Source organism: Rutilus rutilus (genome assembly GCF_951802725.1).
Source record: "Rutilus rutilus genome assembly, chromosome: 3".
In the NCBI taxonomy this organism is placed as follows: domain Eukaryota; kingdom Metazoa; phylum Chordata; class Actinopteri; order Cypriniformes; family Leuciscidae; genus Rutilus; species Rutilus rutilus.
In genome coordinates this window covers 13,710,009-13,722,551 of record NC_140211.1, presented here as the reverse complement: position 1 = coordinate 13,722,551, position 12,543 = coordinate 13,710,009, and the positions used below count along the sequence as shown (strand labels likewise).

At 36.3% G+C, this 12,543-nt stretch overlaps 1 protein-coding gene across 9 annotated transcripts in view; it reads right to left on the bottom strand.

The window, feature by feature from the left end:
- Positions 1-12,543, bottom strand: part of LOC311287795 (A-kinase anchoring protein 13) — a 77,697-nt gene that overhangs the window by 12,670 nt on the left and 52,484 nt on the right. For 4 of the 9 annotated variants that reach the window (XR_014626805.1, XR_014626806.1, XM_084404853.1 and 1 more), the window contains exons 13-26: positions 12,331-12,390; positions 10,850-11,036; positions 8,861-8,963; positions 7,681-7,723; positions 7,479-7,587; positions 5,611-5,773; positions 4,242-4,309; positions 4,072-4,123; positions 3,846-3,990; positions 3,175-3,323; positions 2,682-2,828; positions 1,690-1,937; positions 1,352-1,477; positions 1,147-1,264 (exon numbers count right to left, since the gene is read on the bottom strand). Coding sequence is in view for 6 of the 9 variants with exons in the window: in XM_084404853.1 (XP_084260979.1) it covers positions 1,147-1,264; positions 1,352-1,477; positions 1,690-1,937; positions 2,682-2,828; positions 3,175-3,323; positions 3,846-3,990; positions 4,072-4,123; positions 4,242-4,309; positions 5,611-5,773; positions 7,479-7,587; positions 7,681-7,723; positions 8,861-8,963; positions 10,850-11,036; positions 12,331-12,390 (1,718 nt within the window). In the remaining 3 variants the exon portion in view is untranslated. The remainder of the gene's footprint in view (positions 1-1,146; positions 1,265-1,351; positions 1,478-1,689; positions 1,938-2,681; positions 2,829-3,174; positions 3,324-3,845; positions 3,991-4,071; positions 4,124-4,241; positions 4,310-5,610; positions 5,774-7,478; positions 7,588-7,680; positions 7,724-8,860; positions 8,964-10,849; positions 11,037-12,330; positions 12,391-12,543) is intronic. The other 5 variants (XR_014626807.1, XM_084404855.1, XM_084404856.1 and 2 more) reach the window with 3 other exon arrangements.

The window sequence follows — 12,543 nt, the reverse complement described above, 5'->3', positions numbered from 1 at the left end:
TCCATTTAGTTTCATTATAGTATTAGACTGGCAGGATAAAACCCTCTTGAGAGCTATAAGCTCCTTCTCAAATTGCCCCTGAAAGGATATTTGTTATACTTGATGCTCTAATTCATTTTAAAAATCTCTTTGTTGGGAACGTGACCAAAAAGCCTTTCAGGCTGGCTGTGCAACAGTTGGAAGTGATTTGCGGTAAATGTGGAATGTTTACACATTATGGGCTCATGTGTGCGGCGGAGGGCCCATCCGTAAGACAAGCGTGTTTACCGAGAGTGAAATATTGGTGTGCTATTCAAACACTGACAGGCGAGTCGGTTTGGAGAACTGAGGCTTGACTTTGCTTACTGCCAACGTCTTTGGCTCAAGTCCAATTTTATAGTGTCTGTTTGTCTCATTTTCGTCTAGTTTTGTTATCTCATCAGATCTGTGTATTTGTAAATGACACTAAGCACAACAAAATCAGAGTAGTTCACAACCTTTGAAAGTGGCTGTGAGGTCTCAATCTATGGTATACAGCACCTGCAAAAGAAGCCTTTTTTTATATTAAGCTACAGTTCAAAAGTTTTTATGCTTTTATTATAAGGCTGCATTTATTTGATCAAAAAACAGCAAAAAATAGTAGTATTGTGAATTATTACAATTTAAAATAACTTTTTTCTATTTGAATACATTTTAAAATGTAATTTAGCTGAATTTTCCCCATAATTACTCCAGTCATCAGTGTCACATGATCCTTCAGAGATCATTCTGATATGCTAATTTGCAGCTCGGGAAACATTTCTTAATACATTAAACATAATAATTTCTTATTAATATAAATAGCTGTGCTGCTTATTGATGAAAAGAAAAGCATTTTTTTAAATGCAATTTAATGCATCCTTGCTAAATAAAAGTATTATTTTCTTTAAAAAAATATTACTGACCCTAAACTTTAAATGGTAGGGTGTTTTTTTTTTTTTTTTTTTTTATATTTCTTGGACAAGAATTGGGTAGGGGTGAATTAGAGCTCCCACAAAATATGCATTTCATGCTGGAATATCCATTTAGTCCGAACACTATTGCTTAGAATTGACTGACTGATTTCTTTAAGAAAGATTTAAAACTAAATCACAGCTCATGACTGCAACTGGTCAAAGTAAATCTCACCTTTAGTGTGCTGCAGGATTCTCTGTAAAAGCACCGGGTACTTTGTTATTCGCTGAGTAACCAGCAAAATGCACTCTGGGATGCCCATCCGCCGGACAACACTGCTGCTCATTTTTTTCTGGAAACAAGACCACATTGAGGACCGTTAGGTATCTTCTTGCATTTATTGGGAAGAATGTCCAACATAATGAATTGAAGAATTTACCCTGATGAATGCCTGGAAGCGTTTGTCTCGGGCATGCAGCTCCTTGTAGAAGTTCACTGCTTCACTGTGTCGACTGCAAAATTTGCCATAGATTTTCTTCATGCTTTCTGCATTAGAGCCTGAGAACTGAAGCACATCATGTGATAAATTATTACAGGAGCTGGGATATGAACAATGAATCTGCTGATAATTCATGTTGACGTATGCACGAATGATGTATGAAGATTTTTTTTCAAGGAAAAAACATTTAAATATGTCATTTTGGTGATCAAATATGAGTTTTAAGGGATAAAATTATTGACTACAGGGGGACTTTAAGTAAAATCAAACACCCTCACCTGGTTGACCAGCACATCTCCTATTCTGTTGATTATAAAGCCGTTCGTTCCATCCAGGCCGGCTTCCTTCTTCCTCTCCAGCAGTGCACTGAAAAAGAACGAGTGGAGATCCAGGAGCTCCTCCAGCATGGGGAACATCTTCTCCACCATCTGGACCTCCAGCTGGAGATCTGTCAGCAGGCCCTTACTGTACACATCAGACATGATCCGTAACGTCCGCAGGTGATGCATCTCCGTCTGGATCAGCTCTGGATTGATAAAGGAAAGAGATGTTTAGATCCAGACATCTGGGAAAGCAGCAGTTACTATTCTTATCGCTTTTGGGCCAGACATCAAAGAGATGTCGACTCTTTGAACAGCAAGAGATTCCCATGTTAAAGTTGCCAGTTACTTCAAAACAATTCACTTTAATTGTAAACTAATCTAAACGAATTGATTTATCAATTTTGTAAATTTTCAACAATCGTGTTATTTGTAAATTTGTACCTATTGTTAACCAAAAGAACCAAGAGTAATTGCTTCAAGTTAAGGTCAACAACACTGCTGCTAAAATTATTGCATGTGATTTTTGATGCATTATTATAGTGTTTATATATTTTGAATTCGTTTTTATTTTGGTATTTTTAGTTTTCATTTTAGTTTTAGTAATTTTGTTGATTTTTTTGTCATTTTTATACGTTATATATATATATATATATATATATATATATATATATATATATATATATATACATATATATATAAAAAATTGTTTATATGTATGTCTAGTTTTTTTTTTTTTTTTCTGTTTCATCTTTAATCTTTGTTTTAATGCATTGTATATTGTCTTTATTGTATGCTGTTCTTGCTGCAAAACCAATTGCCCTTCAGGAACATTTCCCTGGACGAAATGTGCAATCATTTAGTCAGTGTTTGTAAACAAAAGCTCAGAACAGCAAATGCTTTTGGCCATAAAGAAACTAAAAACGTATTCAATCCTAACATGGACTTACCATAGATGACGTCTTGCCTCTTAACAATGTCCTTCTTGAGATGCTTCAGACATTTCTTATCTACAGTAATGCTCCAGGAGTCAGCCTCCAGTTCTTTAACATCTGCTTCAAACTCTCCCATCAGCCGGCTGTCAACCATCTCAGTTCCTTTAGAAACCAACAAAAAGTTTATTCATACATTACTTTTAAAAACCTGTACAAATAATAAAAAACTAGTGAAAGTGAATAATGAAGGAAATGACTGAGTAGAAGGGGAAGAAAAAGAACTAGAGGCCAGATTCAAAACTAGGCCTCCCATGAAGCCACAGCTCTGACAATTAATTACTTGTTTTTAAAAGGATAAGGACTAATTCTTTCTAATTCATGCTGAAAAGGGAACATGCTGGACAGTCAGTTTTCCCTGAAAGATTTTAGGTTGGGCCCTCTTTTAGATGCTTTTGAAAGTGCAGGAAATTGCATCTGGTATAATACAAGAAGAAATATGTCTGCTCACCTTCATCTAGAGACTCATTGGACGCTGTGACCTTATTGGGTTTGTGGAGGGAGTCTGTGGATTGAGACAGATATCGCATTCCTCTCAGAGGTATATCGTCAAACCTGCAGGAATGGATGAGGTTGGGATGAGGGATGAGGTCAAGTGTCCTACAGGCAGATTCATTGGCTTTAGGTATCAGAAGTCAGCAGTTAAGTTGTACGTTGAGAATGGCGTACTGCCATATTACCAGTGCTGGGTAGAAACTGATTATACGCATGTAATCTGCATTACATAATCAGATTGCAAAAAATAAGTACTTGTAATTAGATTATATTACATTTTAAAATACTGATAATCAGACTATAGTTACTTTTTTTTATTGATTCCATGATTGCATATTACTCACACAATGGTTTTAGTAATTTTAGTACTTTATCTTAAACATTTTATTTCAGTTAGTTGCCAATGTAACATCTAATTTTCACAAGTTTTTTAAGTGTTCAATGTATTTTATTTCAGCTTTATTTCAATTAACGAAATATTTTTTGTCAATAGTTTTAGTAATCAATAACAACACTGGATACTGTGTAGTATGCAGTATAGTTGCATTCCATTCTGAACATACTCGGTAACTACATTTTCAGTTGAATCCTGAGAATACTTGTTGGTATGTGTGTTAAGGCACTAACATTGAAATATTGTTGATGGACATGCTTTTCGAGAGGTTGCTGCTGTGGAAGGGCATAATACTGGTGGGTCGTCTGGAAGGAACAATCACAGAATGTTCCTCTGGAGAAAAGATAGCAGACCAGGGACGCTCCCGCAGTGTGGACGCTACACACAAAAATACACCATTAAGATCAGCTGACATGAAAAAAAATCATAGAATGAAAAGAGAGAAACCTGCAAACCCACATTTTGTTCGTAGAGTGACGACAGGCATAGTGGTGGACTCTGGTATTGCAAACTGTTGTTCATGTAACAGAAAAGAAGGAACAGATTGTTTTTAACAACACAATGCCGACACTTTTCTCGGCGAGTAACTGAAAGAATATGGCACATTTTAGAATGAAAACAACTCAAACCTTCATTCTGCTTTTGGGACACATGGGGAGGCTTTCTCTACAGCTCTTGTGAACTCTCACATTGCAATCTGAAAAAATAAACATCACAAATAAAAACATTAGCAAAGTACTCATTTGCAATTCACTTCTTTGAAAAAGATGTTATATTGTGAATGCTGTAAGTGTAAGGTATAATATACAAGTTTGTGCTTTTATCATTTTTTTTAAATATTTATATTTAGCTTTAATTTAGTTTTATTTCCGTTAAGTTTCAAGTATTTTAGTACTTTAACTTGAACTTATTTCAGTTAGATGCCAAGGAAATATGTCTCATTTTAGAGTTGTTTAAGTTTAAAGTTTAAGTTGGAACAATGAAGGGAGGATTGTGTTTGTTTGTGTGGATTTCAAATATCAATAGTGTTTCTCAGAAATCGCTTACTGCACCTTTAAGTTTTCAATCTTTCAATTCTTTGATAAAGATGTTATATTGTGGATGCTGTAAGAATACATCATTATTTGTTACCAAAACATAAACCCAGCCTTTTCTGTTAGCAGATTTCACCTCTATGACCAAACATAAGGGTTTAATCATGCACTCATAGCGGAAGTCATTGTTTTTTCTATTCTGGCTTATGGTCAAAGTGGTAAAGACAGTTGGGCTTAGGGTTAGGAATTCCTTCCAGTCAGGAAACTCCACCAAGCTCACAAATGAAATCCCAGAAACGTGCCAACAAGCACTAGTAATGCAGATCTTTTGTAAAGAACAGACTCTGAATATATATAATATCATTGTTTCTTATTACGTTTTAATTATTTTTAATAGTTTTATTATTATTTCTATATAGATTTATATTATATTTTTCTATTACTACCAATGGGCTGGGCAATGAGGCTATAGAAAGATGGACTGAAAAATAGACTCAATGGGAAGTTTAAAGTTTATTTACAGTAAATTGGAATGAGATTAACATATATATAAAAAATAATGAGGGAGAAAACATTTTCTCCCTGAATGAATACGATTTTCTCTTCAGCGCTCCATGAGGAAGTGAATGATGTTACCAGAACTGCTTCCTATTTTTGAGCAATGAGTCTTTTGAAACCCATGACACAACAGTTCAGACATCTTTAAATCATCCTTCAATTTTAAGCGTTTTTCTATTCTATCGCCATTATATTCCATCACCTTAAATACATGTCAACTTGTAGGAGACTTCCAAAACAATATTAGGAGCCTTTGAAATTACTTAAGGGAACACAAATATTTTCTATTATATATTTGTCCTGCACATGCTATAGGTCTTTTCATGTGAGACCTAGTATTAGGAGTAAATAAATCAAATGGATGTTAGGTAGTACCTTTAACCTTAAAAGAGGAACGGATTCTTACTTGTGCAGTTGACAGCATCTTTAGTGTTAAGGGTTTTGTTGCATTGCTGGCACAAAGCCGGATGCAGCAAATTCGACGTGCTGAACAGGTGTCCATTCACAGATTTCTTGTCTCTCTCTTTTGCCTCTCTGTCTTTCTCCCGATTTTTTTCCTTGTCTTTTTCCTGTGCCAGAAGAGGTATAAGAAATATTACAATAGGTGACAGCTGTTAACACTTGCAGAGCACTGTAATGGCCCGTCGTAGCTACTTCAGTTTAAACCCATTAACTTAAATTGCTCATCATTTTCTTTAATGGCATTTCTGCAAAGTAATTTAGTATGCCAACCTGTCTTCAAATTCCTTGCGCGAACAAAACAAGGTGCTTGTTAATTAAAATTATGGGACTATGGGACAAAATTTGTATGGATGAGTGCTACAGGATCCAGAGCTAATGAGTATGCTAATCAAAAAGAGGATCTTAGTGGGCAGCCCTATTGTCCCCATGAAAAATGTCATTTCAAACTGAGGACATTATCACTGTGATTCAGACAGTTGTGCACAAACATCCTCTAAATTGTTGTCAAGTTCTCCTGTAACAAAGTTCAGCTTCCTACTTGTAAATATAGGCCTCAATCTAAGCAACTGTTTAGAAACAGCAACCGTTTTTTTTGTGTGTCAAACATTATCAGGCTTATTCTAAACATGAAATATTAAATTATGTATGTATAGTTGAATCATCATAAATCAAACACACTGCTGTCAACAAAGTGCCAGTTGTGGATGAAATGCACTAAAAGACAACTAAACAATGAGCAAGTCATTGGATTCCATTGTTAAGCAACTAAGGAGTTAACAAATTCAAAAACAGTGAACATCAAGCAGTGAGAAGAGAAAAAGAAGTACAAGATAAACCAGAACAAAAAGTGAACAAACCCCAGGGGCAAAACATCACTTTCCTTAAACGAGACAGTGACTGAGATTCGGCCTACCTCTTCTCCCTTCAAGCTCTTTATCTTCTGATAGCGGCCCTGAACCTCGCAAAACTTTCTATATAACATTACTGTGGGAGGGAGAGCCTTTGCAAGACACTCGACCGAGACAAAAAGTTTAGCATCACCTCAGATTCAGGAGGAAGTGATCCAGCTCAAGCTGGGAGGGTGCTGTGACTCTTACTTCCTCTTTTTATTGCACTGTCGTTGCTGGTGTCAGAACAGCAAAGTGCTGATGAAATCTGAACATTTTGGTATAAAAACACCCATTTGAAAACTTTTATAGTTAATCAGTAGCGCTGCAAAAGTTTCAGACTATAGATTTAACATTTAAAGTATAATTAACTACAAAGTTCCCAGTGTTTGGAAGCTTGATTCATTTTAATGGTTTGTTTTTAACAGTAAATTATGCATAATTACAAGTAACTAACCCTAACCTTAACCGTAACTCTATAGTACATGCAATTAATTAATATTAATCAGTACTTATTTGAGTATGTACTATGAAACTAAATCACCTTAAAATAAAGTGCAACCAAACTGTTTATTTCCAGGTTTCCTGGGAACCCTACTTTAGATCTCTGTAGTTTGTAAATAAAGCAATGGTCCTTTAAATGGGTAAAATGCTGAGCTAACTGTAAAGAATGAAACATTAGCGTGCCTCTTCTTACTGTCATATTTCCTCTAGTGCTCAGAAAGTCTCTTCCAACCCCTCACACAATCTACTTCTCCATTCATTTCAGTACAAGGGTAAACTCCTGTCTTGCATTTAATTGACAGGGATCACTTTCACACTCAGTCATCAGTATGAATGAAACAGATGAGCTAATCGACAAACACACTCTTGGTGGACAGGAAATTACTTGGTGAAAAAATGACGAACAAAAATGTTGACTTACTCTCGCTTTCTTGTACATTTTGTTCTTTAGATAGCTGAAAGTCCGGCTCACTTTGGTGGTACTTTTTTCAAAATCTCCTCTTAAAGGTCCAGGTTCCTCCTCTGTAATGCTAAAAAAAAAGCAAGATATACTGTAAAGACATGCATTATATGAGTGTTTCCAGAAATGTCAAAATGAATTGAGATATGCATGGGCATCGTACCTGTATCCCATTGAACTGGAGTTCCTGGTGAATGATGTCATACCTACAAGTACAATGATGGAGTCAAATTACCATCACTAATAACAAACAGCCTCCATCAACAGAGCCTGATTTACATCCACATACAAAATACAGTACGTGATTTGTCTAGATATTCAATTGACAAAAAAATGACACATTGTGCCATTAACATGCTATGGGCAAGACCATTTTAATCAATACTGAGTTTTTTAAGTGAAAATGCTGTCATGAAATCATATTTAGTTATTATTGTAAGAAATTTCCATGTATTCGCCACTGAATCTCAAAGAAGTACAAAAAAAACATACAGCCATAAATATGAATGTAACCACAGACGAATGGAGTAGTAAAACTGTTCAGAACGTGACCTCCTCTTAACTAAATGTATGGCAAAAAAGAACACTATATTACAGGGTTAATTCACCTAAAAATGAAAATTAGTGACCAGCAACTTTCAAACTCCAATAGGGCTGGGCGATATATAGCTAAAAATATGAATGACGCCATTCAGTATGAATGAAAATACATGATCTAGATGCAAAGTACATATACACAATGTTCCCTAATTTTATATCATCAGTAAAGATATCGCAATAATAGAGGGCTCTACTCTATATTAGGGTCAGGGTTCAAAGGTGGCTAGTACATTTTGGATCATCTACTGTGAGTCACAAGACATCGTCTAGGGACAAAACACTAAGGGTTACTATGCTGAAGATGCCATTATCCAGCTCCTACTGCAACTTACTTATGGAGTCCTCCTCATCACTAGATGAAGAGGTGACAGTAAAGACAGTTTTAGATTTGGGGAGGATCGGTGAGAGGTTGAAGGTAAAAGAGATCCGTCTCTTTCGCCGAGTTCTTCCTATCGCTGGGCGGTTGCATTAGGGATTGAAAAGTCAGAGCAAGTACTTATTAAACCAGATGATTTAGGGGCCTGAGAACTGGGTGGAGGACAACTAACACAAACCAGATGAAGAAAACAAACTACATTATACTGGTACAACCTGCACGAGCACAACCTCTCAAACAAGGAATTAATTAAAAATATCTGGTATTCTGAAAGCAAAGGATGTTTCTAACACAAAATCCATTTCATAATCAAGCTATAGCAGCCATAAACTGAAAGAAGAGATGGAAATCAAGCAGCTTAACTTACCATCTATGTCCCGTTGGCTGATGGAAAGCATAGAGACTGATTTCTTGAGGGGGAGAGTCACAGATTGGCCGCTGTGTCTGAACTGATGATACTTCCTTGATTTCTGAAATTGCAAACTTAGATGCTCAGTGCTGTTTTAAAGTCATGTTTTAAAGAAAAGTGACTTGATTAAGAGGTGGAAGTAACAGATGATGGGCACAGAATGGAAAAAAAAAACTGCGAGGCATTTACAGGTGTAACTATGAAATAATTCACACTTCGCTTATATATAGTCGTGGTCAAAATTGATGGCACCCCTGATAAATATGACCAAAAATGGCTGTAAAAAATAAATCTGCATTGTTTATCCTTTTGATCTTTCATTCAAAAAATTCACAAAAATCTAACCTTTCATTGAAGTAAAAGAATTGAAATTGGGGGGTAAATCACAATATGAAATAAATGTTTTTCTCCAAAACACACTGGCCATAATTGTTGGCACCCCTAGAATTTTTTATGAGAAAAATATCTCTGAAGTATATTCCCATTAATATTTACCTTTTTTAGCACACCAGGGTGACTAGGAACATGAAATTGTCCAGCTATGACTTCTTGTTTCACAGGAGTTTAAATATGAGGAAACACAAAGGCCAAATTCCCTTAATCATCCATCACAATGAGTAAAACCAAAGAATATAGTTCTGATGCGTAGCAAAAGATTGTTGAGCTTCACAAAATAGAAAGTGGCTGTAAGAAAATATCTAAAGAATTGAAAATCCCCATTTTGACCATCAGGGCAATAATTAAGCAGTTATAATCAACTAAAGATGTTACGAATCTGCCAGGAAGAGGATGTGTGTCTATATTGTCTTAAACAGGCCGTGCTGGGCTAAAAGCTCCAGGCCTGTAGCACCGAGCGTCACTTACTTATTCAGTCGCGTCTGTTGTTTATTTGGTAGTTACAGGACATATTTACATAGCATTTAGAAAGGATGATAATTTCAACAAATATGCCACCAACCTGATGAGCTTTAGCACTCTCTCCCAGTAGGCTACAGTTATATTTTCAGTCAGAGAAACAGAGGAAGCTCTCGAAAAAAAAGTTGCTTTATTTTAGTCCGGTATAAAGAGACGAAACGTAGGCTACTGACAGATCAAATAAAAAATGATTGTGATAGCCTTTATGATTTGTCTGATATCTTCAAGCGTTCATATTTACCACGTTTACTATGGTAATTGGTTAGCGTGCATCATCTTTTGCATCGCGTATAAATATTTCTACCTTATACGGTGATCAGAATCCACATCTGATCACAAACAGAAGGCATTCAAACATGAAAGTGAGTTTTGAGGTAAATGATTTTAAAAGTCTTTAACACTGATGTTAGGCCTGATCAAGCCCCGGAAGTGACAGTGGAAGCGACTGGCCCTGGCACGCACAAGCACGCCCGCTTTTGGCCCGACAGTGGAAACGCGGCTAATTTGTAAGACGTGTTAGCTGGGAAGGATTTGCATGCTGGTATGATGTTCATTCTATTCATCAGGATCAGTCCATATGTTTTATTAACAGTTCATGCTAGTATTGTGTATTTATCTTGGTAACTGCAGTCTCCATAACCTTAACCCAAAATACCACTTAAGTTTACTTATTGTGCTATTTTCTATATTTTTGATGACTGTGGTGGCTTATACCAACTTACTTTATTGTATTATGAAAAACTATAGTATGAAGGGGGTAGGATATAAATTGTTTAACTTGTGTTAATAATATTCTTGCAATTCATTAGTCTGTTAAGTGAAGTGGGATGGTAGGCCTACTTGTGTGTGTTATTTGACCAAATACATTTTTATACAAATTTGGCTGGCAGCTTCATGACCATGGGAAAATGTGGGTCCAATGGCCAAATCAGTTGGGAACCACTGGCTTGGGCCGCTTCAAGTAACCTTTTCAAATAGTTTCTCTATTTTAGCCAAAACGTCATGATTTGGGGAAGTCAACTCTCATCTCACCTGACCACCTGGACTGCTGCAGTCTCCCAAATCAGATCCAGGACCTTCTTCTGTGAGAGACATGAGTGAGCCCCTCTCTTCACTTTCCTGCCCCTGCACTCCTCCCTGATCCTTGGATGGGCCTCCAGACTGCGGTATCCAACGTTTGCCATCCTCAATCCCTGCTGCTAGACCCTCCAAACTATAACTTCAAAAAAAAGAACACATCGCTAACAGCTGAGCTCAGCAAGAAAAAAAAATAACAAAAAAGTAAATAAATCTGTCCCACACAACTTTTTAATTCACATCAAATTAATTATGGTATCTACATGGTTTCCTATTCACCCAAAAAGGTGTCCCCCATGTGTCTGTGTCTGGTGTACTACTGACCAACCAGATGCAAAATATGCAAAGTGGATGTTCATATTACACTACACCCAACACAGAAGTATACACACTCAAAAAATGATTAGACCTTATTTATAATAAAATAATATAACAGTTGGAATTAAATTATGATGTATTTCAGTGCAACTACTTAAGTACAAAAAAAAAAAAATAACTTTAGACAATAAAAAAGTACTAAAAGTGCAGTATTAAAATGTAGTTGGATGGTTTTAGGACTATGCAAAGCTGACTCTTTGGACAGTCCAGATATGAACAGTGAATTTCAGACACCAGGTCTGATCTTAGAAGCGACGCCATAGACATACAGTACAAGCTCAAAGCAGCACAATGAAAAGCACAACCTGAGGCTACATGAGAAGTGTTTCGGGATGCTAATATATAAACGAGCATGCATTCGACATTCAAACCTCAAAACAAATAAAAACGTACTAGCCAAACAGAAAAAGAATCAAAACTACACTGTGAGAAGTGAAGACAGACAGGAGCAACTACATATCACACTATATATTAGATAAATGAGGGTCTTGTTTTAAAGGTGACTAGAACATTTCCAGACTTCCCATATATGAATTATATAGAGATCTCCATTATATTAAACCTCAAATCAACTTGAAAAAGTGAAAATGTTAATTATTTCTAAATGACACGTAAGAATTACTTGAATTGGTATAACCTACTGTAGTCAAATTGGTCATATTAAATAATATTTTACATTTTTGTGCAACAGTATGAACAAATTCATAACAAACTTCCTCTTACCTGACATTCGGGCCAGATACGAGAACAACAATATCAGTCATCATGCAACCGCCAAAAAAAGAAAAAAAAAGCTACAACAACTACACAGCAAAATGCAGTAAGTATCTCTGCAGCAACGCTTCTAACTTTTAAAAGCCATCATTTATCCAAGCTGTATCAAGGCTGAACGGGGTAGCAAAAATAAAAAGCCCTAAACACACGCCTCCACTTTGCTCTCAGACAAACAGGTAATGCAAATGATGATGCAAAAAGCTCTTTGTGCAAGTCAAAGGGGATGGCGCTTCGGTTGGATTTACAGGAAGCTTGCACACAACGCGCTCACACACTCTCTGTACCTGATGAGCTCTCTAATTTCTTCCAGCTCTCGACATGGCTCACTGGGGCACCAGCTCAGACTGGGCAAAAAAAAATAGGGGGCACCAGTGGGCAACAAACCAGTTAGAGGGGTAGTAGAGTAGAAAAACAAGCATTTCTTCAGTAAACTGTTTGTTTGGGTTGATTATTGTGCCCCACTCTTAGAAGAAAAAGGTTCTATAAAGAACCTTAAA